This window comes from Ovis canadensis, chromosome 15 (assembly GCF_042477335.2).
Source record: "Ovis canadensis isolate MfBH-ARS-UI-01 breed Bighorn chromosome 15, ARS-UI_OviCan_v2, whole genome shotgun sequence".
NCBI classification, from domain to species: Eukaryota; Metazoa; Chordata; class Mammalia; order Artiodactyla; family Bovidae; genus Ovis; species Ovis canadensis.
In genome coordinates this window covers 12818474-12838250 of record NC_091259.1, presented here as the reverse complement: position 1 = coordinate 12838250, position 19777 = coordinate 12818474, and the positions used below count along the sequence as shown (strand labels likewise).

Below are 19777 nucleotides of genomic sequence, written 5' to 3'. Positions count from 1 at the left end.
CACTGGCAAGACTAGAGCATTATCTTCATAGGTATTTCCATGACAGAAGGATAAAGCCCAAACTTGGAAACATCTCTAGATCATTGTGTGGATCACAACCAACTGTGGAAAATTCTTAAAGAGATGGGAATACTGAACCACATTACTTGTCTCCTGAGAAAACTGTATGCAGGTCAAGAAGCAACATTTAGAATCAAACATGGGACAATGGATGGGCTCAACATTGGGAAAAGAGTCTGTCAAGGCTGTATATTGTCACCCTGCTTATTTAACTTGTATGTACAGTACATCATGCAAAATCCAGGCTGGATGAAACACAGGATGGAATCAAGATTGTTGGGAGAAATACTGATAATCTCAGATATCCATATGACACCACCCTAATGGCAGAAAGTGAAGAGGAACTAAAGAGCATCTTGATGAAGGTGAAAGAGGAGAGTGAAAAAAGCTGGCTTATAACTCAACATTCAGAAAACTAAGATCATGGCATTTGGTGCCATCACTTCATGGCAAATAGATGGGGAAAAACCAGAAATAGTGACAGACTTTATTTTCTTGGGCCCCAAAATAACTGGGGCAGATGGTGACTGAGCCATGAAATTAAAAGACGCTTGCTCCTTGGAAGAAAAGCTGTGACCAACCTAGACAGCGTATTAAAAAACAAGAGACATCACTTTGCCGACAAAGGTCTGTATAGTCCAAGCTGTGGTTTTTCCAGTAGTCATGTATGGATGTGAGAGTTGGACTATAAAGAAAGCTGAGCACTGAAGAATTGATGCTTTTGAACTGTGATGTTGGAGAACACTCTTGAGAGTCCGTTGGACTGCAAGGAGATCCACTCAGTCCATCCTAAAGGAAATCAGTCCTGAATATTCATTGGAAGGACTGATGCTAAAGCTGCAGCTCCAATACTTTGGCCACCTGATGTGAAGAACTGACTCAGTAGAAAAGCCCTGATGCTGAGAAAGATTGAGGGCAAGAGGAGAAGGGGGCAGCAGAGGATGAGATGCCATCATCAACTCAATGGACATGTTTGAGCAAACTCTGGTGATAGCAAAGAACAGGGAAGCCTGGGGTACTGCAGTCCATTGTATAGCATAGTCAGACATGACTGAGCGACTGAGTAACAAGTAGACCATTTGGCTCCAGAAGAGACTTTTATTTACATACTACAGGGTTGGTTAGATTTCCCAGGACATCCTCTTTGGAGGGGAACATAGCAGCGTCCTTCTTCCTCTTTATAAGCAGAGAATAACCTCTTCACCCATCCTTTGCACACCTTGCTCACTGAGTGTGTGGCTGCTTGCATACGATAACTGATCTGGCTGTCATTCAGTCACCCCAAAGGTAAGACCTGGAGCAAAGGTGTAGGAGCAGCACATTATTTGCTGTGAGCTGATAAATAATCTCACTAATGTTAACTTTGTGTTAACATTCAGGATGTAATTAATAAAGATGAAGTTTAAAAATCCAACACTCACTTGTTTGAATATTTATCTCTTCTCAGATCATAGTTGTAATTGAGTGTATTTAAGATGTTGCTTTACTATTTTACTCAACATATTTAGTTGTTTTCAGCAGTATCTTAACTCTGCTAAAACCAGAAGCTGAAAATCTGCTTCTGATTATGAAAATATGGTAAGTTAACGTGTGTCTCTTAAGTGATTATGCTTTGTAGACTCTCTTTTTCTATTAAGTAATATTATGCAATGTTGCACTTCAAAGTTTTTTGTTTTTTTTTCTCAGTGAATATCTGCACTGACTGTTGAAATGCTGACTGTTCCTTTTAGTCTTAAAATTATGAACCAGTTTGCTCACTATATTAGAACAATTCAAACTTTTAAGCAACACACTTGCACACGAATAAATACACAGAAGCATTTTATGCTGTTGTATTTATTGTGTTTCTAACAGTTAGCTGAACACACAAGAATGCCAAAAAGCATTCCACTGTCATGAAAATACATACATCATTTTTAAGGATGACATGGAAGGAAAAATAAACTATTCATTGTGGGTCCATTTTATAAAATGTGCTCTAGTGTTTCCTCTAAACAGGTATAAGTTTTCAAATTTGTGACATTTCTTAACATTCTTCATAATCTGCTCTTCTTACTCCCTTTCTTTATACTGCTGAAACTGTTAAAAAAAAAAAAGCTCCATATGAAATTCATGATGTGCCTGGCACATAGTAGCATTCTCAAATGTTATTCATTTTTCCATTTAAGTATCATGATCTGTGTAGATCTTTTAAATTGAGATTTTGTTATTACTCTGTTATTCTGCTGTGTGTTTAGCTCAGTCGTGTCAGACTCTGTGTGACCCTATGGACGCTGTAGCCCCACCAGGCTCCTCAGTCCATGGGGGTTCTCCAGGAAAGAATACTGGAGTGGGTTGCCATGCTCTCCTCCAGGGGATCTTCCAAACCCAGGAAGAATTTATGCTACTAAATTACCTCTTTTCTTGGTAGTTTGACAGAGCAGCAGAATCATTCCTCTAATCAAGTTATGGAGCTGCTGCTGCTGCTGCTAAGTGGCTTCAGTTGTGTCCGACTCTTTGTGACCCCATAGATGGCAGCCCACCAGGCTCCTCTGCCCCTGGGATTCTCCAGGCAAGAGTACTGGAGTGGGTTGCCATTTCCTTCTCCAATGCATGCATGCGTGCTAAGTCACTTCAGTCATGTCTGACTCTGTGCGACCCTGTGGACAGCAGCCTACCAGGCTCCTCTGTCCAAGGGATTCTCCAGGCAAGAATACTGGAGTGGGAGTTATGGAGCAGATAGCCTATTAAAGTTCTTCCCTAGAAATAAATGTGGTTTTAATAATATGCCATTTCTATATTAATCCATATTTTTTTTAAATTGCCATTTTGTTTTACATACCCAAGTTATGAATGAATAATGACTTTCTATTAGAAACCCAAGAGATACAGACAGATCTAAAGGTCCTGTTGAGTGATGGCTGTCAATCCTGTACTTGTCTCCCTAGGGGTACTGTGTTTGGTGTATATTAATATCACAGTATTATAAGTAAAAGTTATGAAATTCTCAGGCATGTAAAATTAGTAATTTGTATTTAATACAAAAGCTTCTTTCTATTAGCACTCTCTAGCTTCATTTCAGTTTTTCTTTTAGAAAGGTATAATAGCTTACAGTATCAGCTTCAGTGTAGCAGCTCAAAGTACTCCCCTCTTCTGTCTTTCGGCATTGACCCTACCGGCTCTGCTAGTCAGCAGCATCTCTCTCTCTCCTTCCCCCTCTCTCTCTCTCTCTCTATATATATATATATATATAATTATATATAAAATATATATATTTTCAAATGTAGTGAAAAGGAAGAGTTATCTGTTTATCAGAAGATGCAGGCAAGATTCTTACCATGTTTTATTATCTCTGGTAATCTGCCCATCTCTCAACCAGTGGCTATGGTCAGGAATGGAATGCTCTGATTAGTTAACTTCTAAAGAAGTTGGTGGTTCAGATGGTAAAGATTCTGCCTGTAATGTGGGAGACCCGGGTTCAATCCCTGGATCAGGAAGATCCCCTGGAGAAGGAAATGGCAACCCACTCCAGTGTTCTTGCCTGGAGAAATCCATGGACAGAGGGGCCTGGTGAACTATAGTCCATTGGGTCACAAAATGCTGGACACGACTGAAGGGACCTAGTGTGCACACAACTCATATACCAGAGTCAGCTCTACCAGAACCATTTGGACTTAGAGTTGGGAAAGTTTGTTTCTTCCCAGAGAGATATTAGGAAATTATTATCTGAAGTGGAATGAAGGATTACTGGAGGGCATAGTAGAATTTCTGCCACATGGAAATGAAGATATTGCCCCCTTTTCTGTAACTCCAAGCCACCCCACCTTTCTTTCTGATGTCTCTCACTTACATTTTTGCTTTTTAAAATGACTGTGCTAAGTCTTTTAGTATTTTTTTATCATAAAAAATATATCTTCAACAAAGACATGATCATATGACAAGAGGAAAAATACTTCTGTCCAATTGTTGATTATTGTTCGATGAGTCATGGGTAAATACACACATAGAAACTACAGTTCACATCTTACTAATTTCATTGAACTGCAGATCTGGAAGGGACTATGATGTTATCTAGAGCAATATGTGAATCTCCATAATGCTTTGAATAAGTGGTAGTGTACCTGAGTGGTTGGCAAACTACAGCACATGGGCCAAATCTAAACTGTCGTCAGTTTCTGTAAATGCAGATTTATTGAAAGTCATCCATGCCTGTTTGTTTATATATTGTATGTTACTAAATTTACACTGTAACAGCCAGAGTTGGTTTGTTATAACAGATTTATGTCCCACAAAGTCTGACATTTGCTATCTGAATCTTTATAGAAAAACTTGCTAACCTTTACTCATTGCTTGAATTTCCTTTAGTGGCAAAAATTCTTTCTGAGAAGGAATCATTTTCAAAAAGCTTTAATTGTTAAAAAAAAAAACAACAGAGAATAGTACTTCTATGTGTCATCTGTTTTACTTATGTCTAAATTATTATCTCGCTTTAGAAACTATTCTAGTTAAAACACAAAAATTCTGGATTAATACATAAATTGTACCAAAATTAGACTAGTTTTTTTCTTGCCCAAAAGATATTTCTTGCTTTATAGTTAAGTTTTTAAAAATCCACAATCATTTCTTCTCCAGCAGCTTCATAATTAGATAGTGATATCCTATGAACACTTAGTTTTTTAATGATAAGATGAACTTTAAAATGTCAAAGATGTCCTTCCAGAGTACATGATTCAACCAATTATATTTGTTCATAAAAAGGTTTTTCTTATAATCAACTTACTAAAGCTATGACTGCCATCCCTAGATAGTTTCATTGAAAAATGTTTTACAGTGATGTAATTTGTTCATGGCAATTTTAGCTACTTGAATTATAAATAATACTTAATTTGAGGTTGTTTTAAGATTAATGTAACACTTTAACATGTTTCTACTGCTATAAATCTCTATACTTAACTCTTTCAGAATGTATAAAATACCTATATTTTTATAGTTAAAGTTGTATTAATTTTTTAATAAAGCTTTATGAAGGCTTATAGGAAATCAATTGTTATAAAATATAATATTCTTTGATGTCTTCTGCTGTATTTCTCTCAGTCATTCATTTATCACAATTTATATCACTTTGGGGCTTCTTACTGTTAATTTTTTTCATAATTTTTTTCATCTTTCATTAATCAAACACTTTTTTTAAGACCCCACTGTGTGCTGTTTTCTCCCATGTTGTTCTGTTCTTATTCCTGAACTTATATCATTTTACTTGATAGTTTCTAGACCAACACTATACAATAGAAATATAATGTAAAACACAAATAGATGCCATAGTTGTAATTTTAAATTTTCTAGTAGCCATGTTCAAATAAGTATGAAGAAATAAAATTGATAATATATTTTATTTAACCTGATATATTCAAAATATTAGCATTTCAACAGATGATCAATATAAAATTGTTAATGTGGTATTTCACATCCTTTTTTTCTTATTAAGTCTTTGAAATTCAGTTGGTATTTTACACTTACTACATGTCTCTAGACCATACTTCTTATCTGAACTCTCAATTTTAAGTAGTTTTGGCAGGTACTCTCTTAAATCAACTTTTTAAAAAGTTCAGTACACTAAGTTTTCTATTTTCTTGCATCATAAATAAATGCAATCTTGTTTGAGTGATCTGAGATTCCCTTTTTGTGTGTTCTTCTATAAAGTAACAGTGTGGACAGTGCAAATTTGACTAATCAGTTTAATAGGATGGATAAAAATCTATAAACTAAGTTATTATTCAGTAATCTTTACCAAGAGGCTCTTGATGAAACTGAAAGAGGAGAGTGAAAAGTCAGCTTAAAGCTCAGCATTCAAAAAATTAAGATCATGGCATCCGGTCCCATCACTTCATGGCAAATAGATAGGGAAACAATGGAAACTGTGACAGACTTTTATTTTCTTGGGCTCCAAAATCACTGCAGATGGTGATTGCAGCTATGAAATTAAAAGATGCTTGCTCCTTGGAAGAAAAGCTGTGACCAACCTAGGAAGCATATTAAAAAGCAGAGACATTTCTTTGCTGACAAAGGTCCATATAGTAAAAGCTATGGTTTTTCCAGTAGTCATGTATGGATGTGAGAGTTGGACTATAAAGAAAGCTGAGCACTGAAGAATTGATGCTTTTGAACTGTGGTGTTGGAGAAGACTCTTGAGAGTCCCTTGAAATACAAGATCAAGCTGGTCCATCCTAAAGGAGATCAGTCTGAATGTTTATTGGAAGGACTGATGCTGAAGCTGAAACTCCAATACTTTAGCCACCTGATGCGAAGATTTGACTCATTGGAAAAGAGTCCTGATGCTGTGAAAGATTGAAGGTGGAAGCAGAAGGGGACGAAAGAGGATGAGATGGTTGGATGGCATCACCGACTCGACAGACATGAGTTAGAACAAGCTCTGGGAGTTGGTGATGGACAGGGAGGCCTGGCATGCTGCTGTCCATGGGATTGCAGTTTTGGACATGACTGAGTGACTGAACTGAACTGAATCTTTGTCAGTCTTAGTGTAAGATTGATAAAGATTTAAGTACCACATATTATTCACTTCCAGGAATGGTTTTTAATATGAGGAATTATGGAAAGTCTATAATCCAAATTTTATGTCAGTTTTATAACTTGATTAAGGTTGGAGGTGTGTTAAGTATTATTTATGTCATGCTGTGGTTCAAATAATTCCAGTCTGCTACTGCTAAGTCACTTCAGTCGTGTCCGACTCTATGCGACCCCATAGATGGCAGCCCACCAGGCTCCCCCGTCCCTGGGATTCTCCAGGCAAGAACACTGGAGTGGGTTGCCATTTCCTTCTCCAATGCATGAAAGTGAAAAGTGAAAGTGAAGTCGCTCAGTCATGTCCGACCCTCAGTGACCCCATGGACTGAAGCCTTTCAGGCTCCTCCGTCCATGGGATTTTCCAAGCAAGAGTACTGGAGTGGGGTGCCACTGCCTTATGCCAATTCCAATCTAGGGGATAATATTTATAGTTAATTTTAGTAATATACTCTTTTTCTCTTCTAGATTTAGAGTTTACCACTGTGTACTTTTATAGGCACATTTATGTGCATTTTTTTGTCTATCAAAGATGACTCCAACAGCTTTAATATATTAAATGTACTATTAATACAAATAAAATGCCTAAATTTGAACTCAATAGTCTGAATCTATTTTCAGGAATGACTTCATGCCAGTATAATTTATTTCATAGTTATTTAATGACTAGATTTTCATATTATGATATTAAATCATCATACCAAAAACATGAAAAACAGACAGTGCTCTCATAGAATATGGGAATGTGACAACCACTAGAACAAGAAGAGGGGACCCTTCATTAGGACTGTAAGCAGAACATACAGAGGAAGTCAGGAAAATGGATAGTAGCTAAGAGTGCAGACTTCCCAGTGCTGTCTCTTTGACAGGTTTTTGACACTTAAAGAATACTAATGAGGTGATTTTTTTTTTCCTTAGCTATGTAGACTGTTTAGATACGGCTGGGATTCCTTGACTCTTTTTTTAACAATTTGAGAAGCCCCAAGTTCCATGTATCAGAGCCTCTTAAAGTGTAGATGTAGAAATAAATACTAAGATACAATATTCACTGGTACAGATCTTTAATGTACTTTTTAAAGTTTACATACAGGTAATTTTCAAATTGAAGTATTTGCTTGGATATTTTTCAAAGCCATGATTTCTTCTGCTTTCCCTGTAGCGGTCAAGTGGTAGTTTAGCCGTGCTGCTCTCTCTGCATTGGCTTACAGCGTGCTGTTCTTACACTTTCCAGCTGTATCAACTGCTGCGTTTTCAGTTCCCACTCTCACCCCATTTAAGTTGGTGAAGTCCAGAATTCTTTTCCTGTGTATTTATGGGTTTAATAAATTTGGCCATTCATAAGAGAATATTTCAAAACAGGTATACCAACAAAAGCTTTAAATAACTTTTGAATGTTTTGATACATTTGCGTTACTTTTCAGCAAATATTACATGATACATTATTCTTTTAGAATTCAAACCTGATTCATCAGAAATTGTTGCCTCCTAATGATCGACAAGGATCTCCAATATTATCCTTCATCATTCTTGAACAATTTAACGCCATCCGCTTAGTACAGAGTGTCCATCAGTCTCTTGCTGCTCTCAGCAAAGTCATCAGAGGAACCACATTATTGAGTTCAGAAGTACAAAAATTGGCAAGTGCTTTATTAAACCAAAAGGTAAGCCAATATTAAATATATGTGTTTTATTTTCATTAATGTAAATGACTCCTCCATCTTGTATACCTTTGTTAGAAGTCTTACAATTTACAGTAACAGAAAATCCAAGTTAAAGTAGCTTAGTGTGAAAGTCTCTCAGTTGTGTACGACTCTGTGACCCCATGGATTATACAGTCCATGGAATTCTCCAGGCCAGTATACTGGAGTGGGTGGCTTTTCCCTCCTCCAGGGTAAACTAGCTTAAGCCACATAGAATTAATTGGCTGTTGTAACTGAAGGATCCAAGGGTAGCCACATTAAATCAGCTTGATGCAGCTTAAAATTGTCATTAGGATCTCAGCTTGTGTTATTTATCTACCCCTCTAGTCACAGTGTGTGTGTCTGTGTGTATGTGTGTGTATGCATCTTCCATACAACTTCACTTTTGGATGGGTCGTCTACACATGGTGGTCTCCCAGGAGTTCAAGTCTTATGTTGTCTAAGTCCAAGAGAGAGTACCCGTTTCCTGGCAACTCAAGCAAAAATCTTGGGATTAACTTTGCTTCAAATTGAATGGCTTGTGTTTTGTGCCTAGTCCTTTACTAGTTCTGTGGGCAGCTTGTGCGGAGGTCTCACTGGCTGGGGCTTAAGCCAGATGCATCTCCCAGAATCTGGGGAGAGATTCTGCTCCATCTGTAATTCATATACTACAAGTAAGGGAAGGATACTTAACAAATAGAAACACCATAAGCAGAGGAAAAGGAAATCAACACATCTCTTGATGAATAATTGGACCATTATAAATGACATTAAAATCCATGTTATTTCATATCTCTTGGATAAAAACAAAGCATTTAGAGTATCTTATGTAGATTCACTTTAGCTAATTTGGAGAATATAAACTTTGCAGAACCTGGCGTTTGGAAAAGATGTCACTAGGGCTCTATAGGAATTTAGAAAGAAAAAATGTATGTATGTGGTTTTTTTTTTTTTCCTGCTGTTTACCCTCAATATAGAGAAAATGATAGTCAACCTAAAAGTCTTCTGTGTTTGAAAATAAAAGATAGGCTTCCTAGAACTGCCTGTATCTCACTCCCTAACATAAAAAAGATTTCTGTTTTAATTCAGGCTACTATAACAAATTAACATAGAATGGATGGCTTAAACAACAAATATTTATTTCTCACAATTCTGGAGGCTGGAAAGTTGAAGACTGAGTTACTGTTAGATCTGGCGTCTGGTGAGACCTGCTTCCTAATTTGCTGATGGCTGTCTTCTTGCTGTGTCCTTGCAGGGTATAGAGGAATGAGAGAAAATGCAAACTCTCCTGTCTCTCCTTCTCAGGACACTAATTCCATCATGAAGTCTCCATGCACTCTTACAACTCAGTTACCTCCCCCAGACCTCACCCATGTGACCTAATTACCTCTCCCAGACCTTAGCTTCAGGACCATGATAGCAGGGTTTAGGGTTTCAACATATGTATTTTCAGCCCATCTTAATATTCTTTATTCACATATATAAAAAGATCTATTCCAGGGGCTTTCTTGGAGATCCAGTGGTTACAACTCCCCACTTCTGCTGAAATGGGGGCAAGTTTGATCCTAATAAGATCTTGCATGCCACAGGGTATGGCCCCAAAAATTGAACATAAGAAATCAATAAATTAAATAAAATTTTAAAAATATTTCAAAAAAACACGTAGCAACTGTATGTTCCTCTTTTCTTTACCCTGGAAAAAAGAGTCTCAGCTTTGCATTTTTTTTTTGTAGATTACTATCTCTATTAATTGTTTGTGGTTATCAGAGTGGTGTAGTACTGTTCTGTATGACAAATTGTAACTAATTAGTTACCAATTTAAAGTAGATATATTATCAATCATGAAAGCTTCATGACACAGTGAAGGAACCAGTGGCAAAGTGTTCTAAGAACTTTAACATTACATTAATTAACTCATTTAATCACCACATTAACAGTACGAGATGGTGCTATGTTAGCCCCATTTTACTGTGAGGAACCTGGGGCAGAGGAGCATTAAATAATTTAACCAGTCACACAATGAGTAATTTACACAGTCAGGATTTGAATCTAGACAGGTCTGATTGTCAAAATAAATGTAAATGAATTTAAATTTATTTGTGAAAATATAAATATTCATGAGAGTGTATATCTTTAAATCCAATTACATGCTGTATATGGATAAAATGTATGGTATAGACAGTTACAGTTGCATCAAGAGTAAGAGGAGACTGGTGATGCTGGAAGAACACGACTTGTGTAGAAGAGAATAGTAAGTCCAGTGGAGCTGGTGTACCACGAAGTGTAGTAAAACTAAGGTTACATCAGATTTCTGAGGTCTTTAAAGCCAAAGAAAAGAGTTTGTATTAAATGTTATAGGAAATAAGAATATTTTCATGTAAATATAATGTAATAAAGAAGCTAGGAATGTGGCTTCCAGAATAGGTCTGCCTGTTTCATTCTGTTCTGCCATTTAATAGCTGTGTGACTTTGGACAGGTCACTTAAACCTCTTAAACTTTCTCTTGCGTCAGATCAGAGTAATAAAGGGACCTACATCATGTGATTGTTGTGAAAGTTAATTTGTTACCATGGATAAAGTGCTTGAGAATTCTATATCATATTAATGAAAAGTATGAAAGGTAATGACAAATGTGATTTCTTGTTTTGTTTCTGCTATTAACCATTTGGGTAATCTTTGACATACACATTTGAAAAAAAATGGATAAATTATTTTTATGACTGTAATAAAATATGGTTTACAATAGATCTTATTGAAAGATAACAAAAAAAACCTAAATGCTTTTGTTATATGAAACATGGTTCTTGAATAAGACCAAAGAATGATGTTTTAGGGAAGGGTTCTAAAGTATTAATTGTTTATAACATTTCTTATCTTCACCTTAGCCCATTAAGCTCTGCTAAGTGTTTCTGTCCTTGATATAGGATCTGATGACTTATTTCTTAAAAATATGTTTATATAAGATGTGCAATCTCATTGTTAATTATTATATTCTACATTACACTTTGACTTAAGAAATATAGCCTCTAAAATATCACTATTTTCAAAATATTTGTATAATTTGCCTGAAAGTGAATTTGTTAAAATTCTTTCTAAGGATAAAAAATGTGCTTTGTGAAGCACATTTAAATTATATCACAGATAGTATCTTTGGAAATATTTCAGGGTGTTTGGTAAAACTCAAATAAGACAAGGCTGACTTTCACCGGGATAAGATCAGTAAAATAGTTTCTGACATTTACTTTCTAATGCATTTTACCAAAAATTTGAATCTAGTACTATCCCATTTATTTCAGGATAAAAATTTAATGTTTTATTACATTTGAATGTGACAAGTTCTGAATTATGTGATTTGACTTAATTTAATTTAGGAAATAGTTCAGTACTTGACATTTTCTTTACAGTCTCTGAAATGATTGGAGTAAGAATTTTCCTAGGGAGAACTATCACACTTTTTCCTTGACACATTTCTGGTGATCTACTGAAACTTTTTTGTAAAAATCACAGGAGTCACTCAACAGTACAGCAAAATTGCTAATAGATCTTGAGTCATTAAGTTTCCAAACAACTGTTTTTTTTACCTTTTATCAAATTAGTGACACTTCTGAAACTTGAAGGAAAGAGCTACACTTTAAAAAAATACGCATGCACACACACACACACGTGTGCATGCGTGCATGTGCACAGACACAGACCCACACACACACACACACGAGCTTTATTAAGATTGCCTCTGAGCTCCTCTGATAGACACGTTTTTCCTTTCACCCCTTTCTCTGCCGTGGTCTTCTTTAAGCAGTGTCTCTCAAAGTAGGTTCTCCAGACAATAACATCAGTATCATCTGAGAACTTGGTAAAGTTACAGATTCTCAGGCCCCATCCCAGGCTAATTGGTCACAAATTCTGAACATGTCGCCCTGCAGTCTGTGTTTTGTCAGTCCCTTGAGAGGGCCTGCTGCATGCCGAGGTTTCAGAAACGCTGCTCTTTAGACAGTCTCATCAGAAAGGGCAGCAGCAGCTGCTGCCTCACCTTTGTGCCATCCCCATACCTCTGTCACCATCTGTGCGACCTCCATTATCCATCTTCCAGTCTTTGGGGGAAAAGAAAAGATTAAATGGTTGAAGACCGCATCTTTTCTTAAAGGCCCCCCTTTTCAAATTTACCTACCTTCATACAAATAAGTTCTAAGAAAAGTCACATACAAACTATTTTACCCAATGATAATTATTCATGTTGAATAATTTGCATTTGTCCATTAGAAGAGAGTAGTAGCTTATGTTTCATGTAACACTGCCAGTTATGGAGCCCTTGTGTCCCCTCATCTGATTTTCTGCCCTTATCATCTCCCTTTTATTTCTGTTAGAAAACCAAAGCTGAAAGGAGTTGCTAACCTGGTAAAGCATCAGAGCCCATACTACAGTCCTAATGTATTTCCTAGCTCAGTGTTCTTTTTTTTCTAATAATAAATTTATTTATTTTATATGGAGGTTAATTACTTTACAATATTGTAGTGGTTTTGCCATACATCAACATGAATCTGCCACAGGTATACATGTGTTCCCCATCTTGAACCCCACTCCCACCTCCCTCCCTGTACCATCCCTCTGGGTCATCCCAGTGCACCAGCCCCAAGCATCCAGTATCATGCATCAAACCTGGACTGGTGATTCATTTCATATATGATATTATACATGTTTCAATGCCATTCACCCAAATCATCCCACCCTCTCCCTCTCCCACAGAGTCCAAAAGACTGTTCTATACATCTGTGTCTCTTTTGCTGTCTCACATACAGGGTTATCATTACCGTCTTTCTAAATTCCATATATATACGTTAGTATACTGTATTGGTATTTTTCTTTCTGGCTTACTTCACTCTGTATAATCGGCTCCAGTTTCATCCACCTTATTAGAACTGATCAAATGTATTCTTTTTAATGGCTGAGTAATACTCCATTGTGTATATGTACCACAGCTTTCTTATCCATTCGCCTGCTGATGGGCATCTAGGTTGCTTCCACATCCTGGCTGTTATAAACAGTGCTGCCATGAACATTGGGGTACACGTGTCTCTTTCAGTACTGGTTTCCTCGGTGTGTATGCCCAGCAGTGGGATTGCTGGGTCATAAGGCAGTACTATTTCCAGTTTTTTTAAGGAATCCCCACACTGTTCTCCATAGTGGCTGTACTAGTTTGCATTCCCACCAACAGTGTACGAGGGTTCCCTTTTCTCCACACCCTCTCCGGCATTTATTGCTTGTAGACTATTGGATTGCAGCCATTCTGACTGGCATGAAATGGTACCTCATTGTGGTTTTGATTTGCATTTCTCTGATAATGAGTGATGTTGAGCATCTTTTCATGTGTTTGTTAACCATCTATATGTCTTCTTTGGAGAAATGTCTATTAGTTCTTTCACCCATTTTTTGATTGGGTCCTTTATTTTTCTGGAATTGAGCTGCAGGAGTTGCTTGTATATTTTTGAGATTAGTTGTTGTCAGTTGCTTCATTTGCTATTATTTTCTCCCATTCTAAAGGCTGTCTTTTCACCTTGCTTATAGTTTCCTTTGTTGTGCAGAAGCTTTTAATTTTAATTAGGTCCCATTTGTTTATTTTTGCTTTTATTTCCAGCATTCTGGGAAGTGGGTCATAGAGGATCCTGCTGTGATTTATGTCTGAGAGTGTTTTGCCTATGTTCTCCTCTAGGAGCTTTATAGCTTCAGGTCTTACATTTAGATCTTTAATCCATTTTGTGTTTATTTTTGTGTGTTCTAGTTTCATTCTTTTACAAGTGGTTAACCAGTTTTCCCTGCACCACTTGTTAAAGAGATTGTCTTTCATCCATTGTATATTCTTGCCTCCTTTGTCAAAGATAAAGTGTCCATAGGTGTGTGGATTTATCTCTGGGGTTTCTATTTTGTTCCATTGATCTATATTTCTGTCTTTGTGCCAGTACCATACTGTCTTGATGACTGTGGCTTTGTAGTAGAGCCTGAAGTCAGGCAGGTTGATTCCTCCAGTTCCATTCTTCTTTCTCAAGATTGCTTTGGCTATTTGAGGTTTTTTGTATTTCCATACAAATTGTGAAATTATTTGTTCTAGCTCTGTGAAAAATACCGTTGATAGCTTGATAGGGATTGCATTGAATCTATAGATTGCTTTGGGTAGTATACTCATTTTCACTATATTGATTCTTCAGATCCATGAACATAGTATATTTCTCCATGTATTAGTGTCCTCTTTCATTTTTTTCACCGGTGTTTTATAGTTTTCTATATATAGGTCTTTAGTTTTTTAGGTAGATATATTCCTAAGTATTTTATTCTTTTCGTTGCAATGGTGAATGGAATTGTTTCCTTAATTTCTATTTTCTCATTATTAGTGTATAGGAATACAAGGGATTTCTGTGTGTTGATTTTATATCCTGCAACTTTACTATATTCATTGATTAGCTCTAGTAATTTTCTGGTGGAGTCTTTAGGGTTTTCTATGTAGAGGATCATGTCATCTGCAAACAGTGAGAGTTTTACTTCTTCTTTTCCAATTTGGATTCCTTTTATTTCTTTTTCTGCTCTGATTGCTGTGGCCAAAACTTCCAGAACTATGTTGAATAGTAGCGGTGAAAGTGGGCACCCTTGTCTTGTTCCTGACTTTAGGGGAAATGCTTTCAATCTTTCACCATTGAAGGTAATGTTTGCTGTGGGTTTGTCATATATAGCTTTTATTATGTTGAGGTATGTTCCTTCTATTCCTGCTTTCTGGAGAGTTTTTATCATAAATGGATGTTGAATTTTATCAAAGGCTTTCTCTGCATCTATTGAGATAATCATATGGCTTTTATTTTTCAATTTGTTAATGTGGTGAATTACATTGATTGATTTGCGGATATTGAAGAATCCTTGCATCCCTGGGATAAAGCCCACTTGGTCATGGTGTATGATCTTTTTAATGTGTTGTTGGATTCTTACTGCTAGAATTTTGTTAAAGAATTTTGCATCTATGTTCATCAGTGATATTGGCCTATAGTTTTCTTTTTTTGTGGCATCTTCATCAGGTTTTGGTATTAGGGTGATGGTGGCCTCATAGAATGAGTTTGGAAGTTTACCTTCCTCTGCAATTTTCTGGAAGAGTTTCAGTAGGATAGGTGTTAGCTCTTCTCGAAGTTTTTGGTAGAATTCAGCTGTGAAGCCATCTGGACCTGGACTTTTGTTTGCTGGAAGATTTCTGATTACAGTTTCAATTTCCGTGCTTGTGATGGGTCTGTTAAGATTTTCTATTTCTTCCTGGTTCAGTTTTGGAAAGTTGTACTTTTCTAAGAATTTGTCCGTTTCTTCCACGTTGTCCATTTTATTGGCATAGAATTGCTCATAGTAGTCTCTTATGATCCTTTGTATTTCTGTGTTGTCTGTTGTGATCTCTCCATTTTCATTTCTAATTTTATTGATTTGATTTTTCTCCCTTTGTTTCTTGATGAGTCTGGCTAATGGTTTGTCAATTTTATTTATCCTTTCAAAGAACCAGCTTTTGGCTTTGTTGATTTGTGCTATGGTCTCTTTTGTTTCTTTTGCATTTATTTCTGCCCTAATTTTTAAGATTTCTTTCCTTCTACTAACCCTGGGGTCCTTCATTTCTTCCTTTTCTAGTTGCTTTAGGTATAGAGTTAGGTTATTTATTCGACTTTTTTCTTGTTTCTTGAGGATATGCCTGTATTGCTATGAACTTTCCCCTTAGAACTGCTTTTACAGTGTTCCACAGATTTTGGGTTGTTGTGTTTTCATTTTCATTGGTTTCTATGCATATTTTGATTTCTTCTGTGATGTGTTGCTTATTCAGAAGCGTGTTGTTCAGCCTCCATATGTTGGAATTTTTGATAGTTTTTCTCCTGTAATTGACATCTAATCTTACTGCATTGTGGTCAGAAAAGATGCTTGGAATGATTTCAGTTTTTTTGAATTTATCAAGGCTAGATTTATGACCCATGATATGATCTGTCCTGGAGAAGGTTCTGTGTGCACTTGAGAGAAAGGTGAAATTCGTTGTTTTCGGGTGAAATGTCTTAAAGCTATCAATTAGGTCTAACTGGTCTATTGTATCGTTTAAAGTTTGTGTTTCTTTGTTAATTTTCTGTTTAGTTGATCTATCCATAGGTGTGAGTGGGGTATTAAAGTCTCCCACTATTATTGTGTTATTGTTAATTTCCCCTTTCATACTTATTAGCATTTGTCTTACATATTGCAGTGCTCCTATGTTGGTGCATATATCTTCTTCTTGGATTGATCCTTTGATCATTATGTAGTGTCCTTCTCTGTCTCTTTTCACAGCCTTTATTTTAAAGTCTATTTTATCTGATATGAGTATTGCTACTCTTGCTTTCTTTTCGTCTCTATTTGCATGGAATATCTTTTTCCAGCCCTTCACTTTCAGTCTGTATGGTGTCCCTCGTTTTGAGGTGGGTCTCTTGTATACAACATATATAGGGGTCTTGTTTTTGTATCCATTCAGCCAGTCTTTGTCTTTTGGTTGGGGCATTCAGCCCATTTACGTTTAAGGTAATTATTGATAAGTATGATCCCATTGCCATTTACTTTATTGTTTTGGGTTTGGGTTTATACACCCTTTTTGCATTTCCTGTCTAGAGAGTATCCTTTAGCATTTGTTGGAGAGATAGTTTGGTGGTGCTGAATTCTCTCAGCTTTTGCTTGTCTGTAAAGCTTTTGATTTCTCCTTCGTATTTGAATGAGATCCTTGCTGGGTACAGTAATCTTGGCTGTAGGTTATTGTCTTTCATCACTTTAAGTATGTCTTGCCATTCCCTCCTGGCCTGAAGAGTTTCTATTGAAAGATCAGCTATTATCCTTATGGGAATCCCCTTGTGTGTTATTTGTTGTTTTTCCCTTGCTGCTTTTAATATTTGTTCTTTATGTTTGATCTCTGTTAATTTGATTAATATGTGTCTTGGGGTGTTTTGCCTTGGGTTTATCCTGTTTGGGACACTCTGGGTTTCTTGGACTTGGGTGATTATTTCCTTCCCCATTTTAGGAAAGTTTTCAACTATTATCTCCTCAAGTATTTTCTCATGGTCTTTCTTTTTGTATTCTTCTTCTGGAACTGCTTTGATTCAAATGTTGGGGCATTTAACACTGTCCTGGAGGTCTCTGAGATTGTCCTCATTTCTAACTTGTTTTTCTTTTTTCCTCTCTGATTCATTTATTTCTACCATTCTATCTTCTACTTCACTAATCCTATCTTCTGCCTCTCTTTTTCTAGTATTTGTTGCCTCCAGAGTGTTTTTTATTTCATTTATTGCATTATTCATTATATATTGACTCTTTTTTATTTCTTCTAGGTCCTCGTTAAACCTTTCTTGCATCTTTTCAATCCTTGTCTCCAGGCTATTTATCTGTGATTTCATTTTTATTTCAAGATTTTGGATCATTTTCATTATCATTATTTGGAATTCTTTATCAGGTAGATTCCCTATCTCTTCCTCTTTGGTTTGGTGGGCATTTATCCTGTTCCTTTACCTGCTGGGTATTCCTCTGTCTTTTCATCTTGTTTATATTGATGAGTTTGAGGTGTTCTTTCTATATTCTGGCAGTTTGTGGAGTTCTCTTTATTGTGGACTTTCCGTGCAGTGGGTGGGGTTGTACAGGTGGCTTGTCAAGGTTTCTTGGTTAGGGAAGCTTGTGTCAGTGTTCTGGTGGGTAGAGCTGGATTTTTTCTCTCTGGAATGCAATGAGGTGTCCAGTAATGAGTTATGAGATGTCAGTGGTTTTGGAGTAACTCTGGGCAGCCTGTATCTTGGAGCTCAGGGCTGTGTTCCTGTGTTGCTGGAGAATTTGCGTGGTATGTCTTGCTCTGGAACTTGTTGGCCTTTGGGTGGTGCTTGGTTTCAGTGTAGGTATGGAGGTGTTTGATGAGCTCCTATCGATTAAGGTTCCCTGGAGTCAGGAGTTCTCTGCTGTTCTCAGGATTTGGACTTAAGCCTCCTGCTTCTGGTTTTCAGTCTTATTTTTACAGTAGTCTCAAGACTTCTCCTTTTATACAACGCCATTAATAAAACATCTAGGTTAAAGATGAAAAATTTCTCCACAGTGAGCGACACCCAGAGATGTTCACAGAGTTACATGGAAAAAGGAGGAGGGAGTTAGAGGTGACCCAAATGAGATGAGGTGGAATCAATAGAGGAGAGAGCAAGCTAGCCAGTAATCACTTCTTTATGCGCACTCCACAACTGGACCACTCAGAGATGTTCACGGAGTTATACAGAGAAGAGAAGAGGGAGGAAGGAGACAACAGTGGCCAGGAAGATAAAAAGGGGGAATCAAAAGGAAAGAGACAGATCCAGCCAGTAATCAGTTCCCTAAGTGTTCTCCACTGTCTGGAACACACAGAGATTCACAGAGTTGGGTAGAGAAGACAGGTGGGTAGGGCGGAGACAGAGGCAACCTGGTGGAGAGAAAGAAGAGTCCAAAGAGGGAGAGAGCAGTCAAGCCAGTAATCTTGCTCCCAAGTGAAAATAGGTACTGAAGATTGGGTTCTTAAAGGTACAAAATTGATAACAAATACCAAAAAACAAAGATTAAAAATCTAGAGTAGAGTTTGGAATTTCAAAAATACACTATTAAAGAAAAGAAGGAAAAAAAGAAAAAAATTATAAAAAATGTATATATATGAAGTTTGCTTTAAAAAATAGGGTCTTTTTTTTGCAAAGTAATAGTAGGTTATAAAAGTGAAAATTAAAGGAGTAATAGAGGAGTTAAAAATTTTTTAAAAATTAAAAAAAAGAATGATCGTAAAAATAGTATCTAGGACTTTTTGTGGTGGTGTTGTGGGTATTGTGGGGTCAGTTCATTTTCGGATAGTTCCTTGGTCCGGCTTATATTTCTCAAGATCTATAGGCCCCTTCCTATGTAGTCAGTACTAACGACAGGGTTTTAATCTATTGCACCAGTCACTTCCAAGGTGGTTCCCTCTGTTTTAGCTTCTTCTGTTTGCTGGTCTCTTGAAATGGCAACCCACTCCAGTATTCTTGCCTGGAGAATCCCATGGACGGAGAGGCTTGGTGGGCTACAGTCTATGGGTCACAAAGAGTTGAACATGACTGAGCGACTTCACTTCACTTTCACTTTCAGTATCTGATTTCCACCCTGACACAAAGAGGGCAGTAGTGGACACTTTTTTTAGGCTCACTTGTTCAGTCGCGCTGTGGGGAGGGAGGGACGCTGCAAACAAATAACACTGGCGTGTGCTCGCAGTACCTCAGCCACACTGGGCCTGCCCCCGCTCACGGCACGTGTACCCTCCCTGCCCATACTGCTCAGGCTCTAGGTTGCTTCACTGGGAACTGTCCGAGCCTGGCCCTGGGCGGCATGTACCTCGCAGGTCTAAGCCGCTCAGGTTCAGGCACTCAGGTAGTCCTCAGTGGCGCAGACTCGGTCGGGTCTGTGTTTTATGCCCTTCCCAGGTCCAGGCAGCT

The 19777-nt window shown here is 37.2% G+C and overlaps 1 protein-coding gene across 4 annotated transcripts in view; it reads left to right on the top strand.

Annotated features, from left to right (window-relative positions):
* The window catches only part of DYNC2H1 (dynein cytoplasmic 2 heavy chain 1), a 493166-nt gene that overhangs the window by 287477 nt on the left and 185912 nt on the right, over positions 1–19777 (top strand). For 3 of the 4 annotated variants that reach the window (XM_069554796.1, XM_069554794.1, XM_069554793.1), the window contains exon 84: positions 8070–8279. In XM_069554796.1, the coding sequence (XP_069410897.1) occupies positions 8070–8279 (210 nt within the window). Of the gene's footprint in view, positions 1–8069; positions 8280–9552; positions 9959–19777 lie in introns of those variants that run through there. The other variant, XM_069554797.1, reaches the window with a different exon arrangement.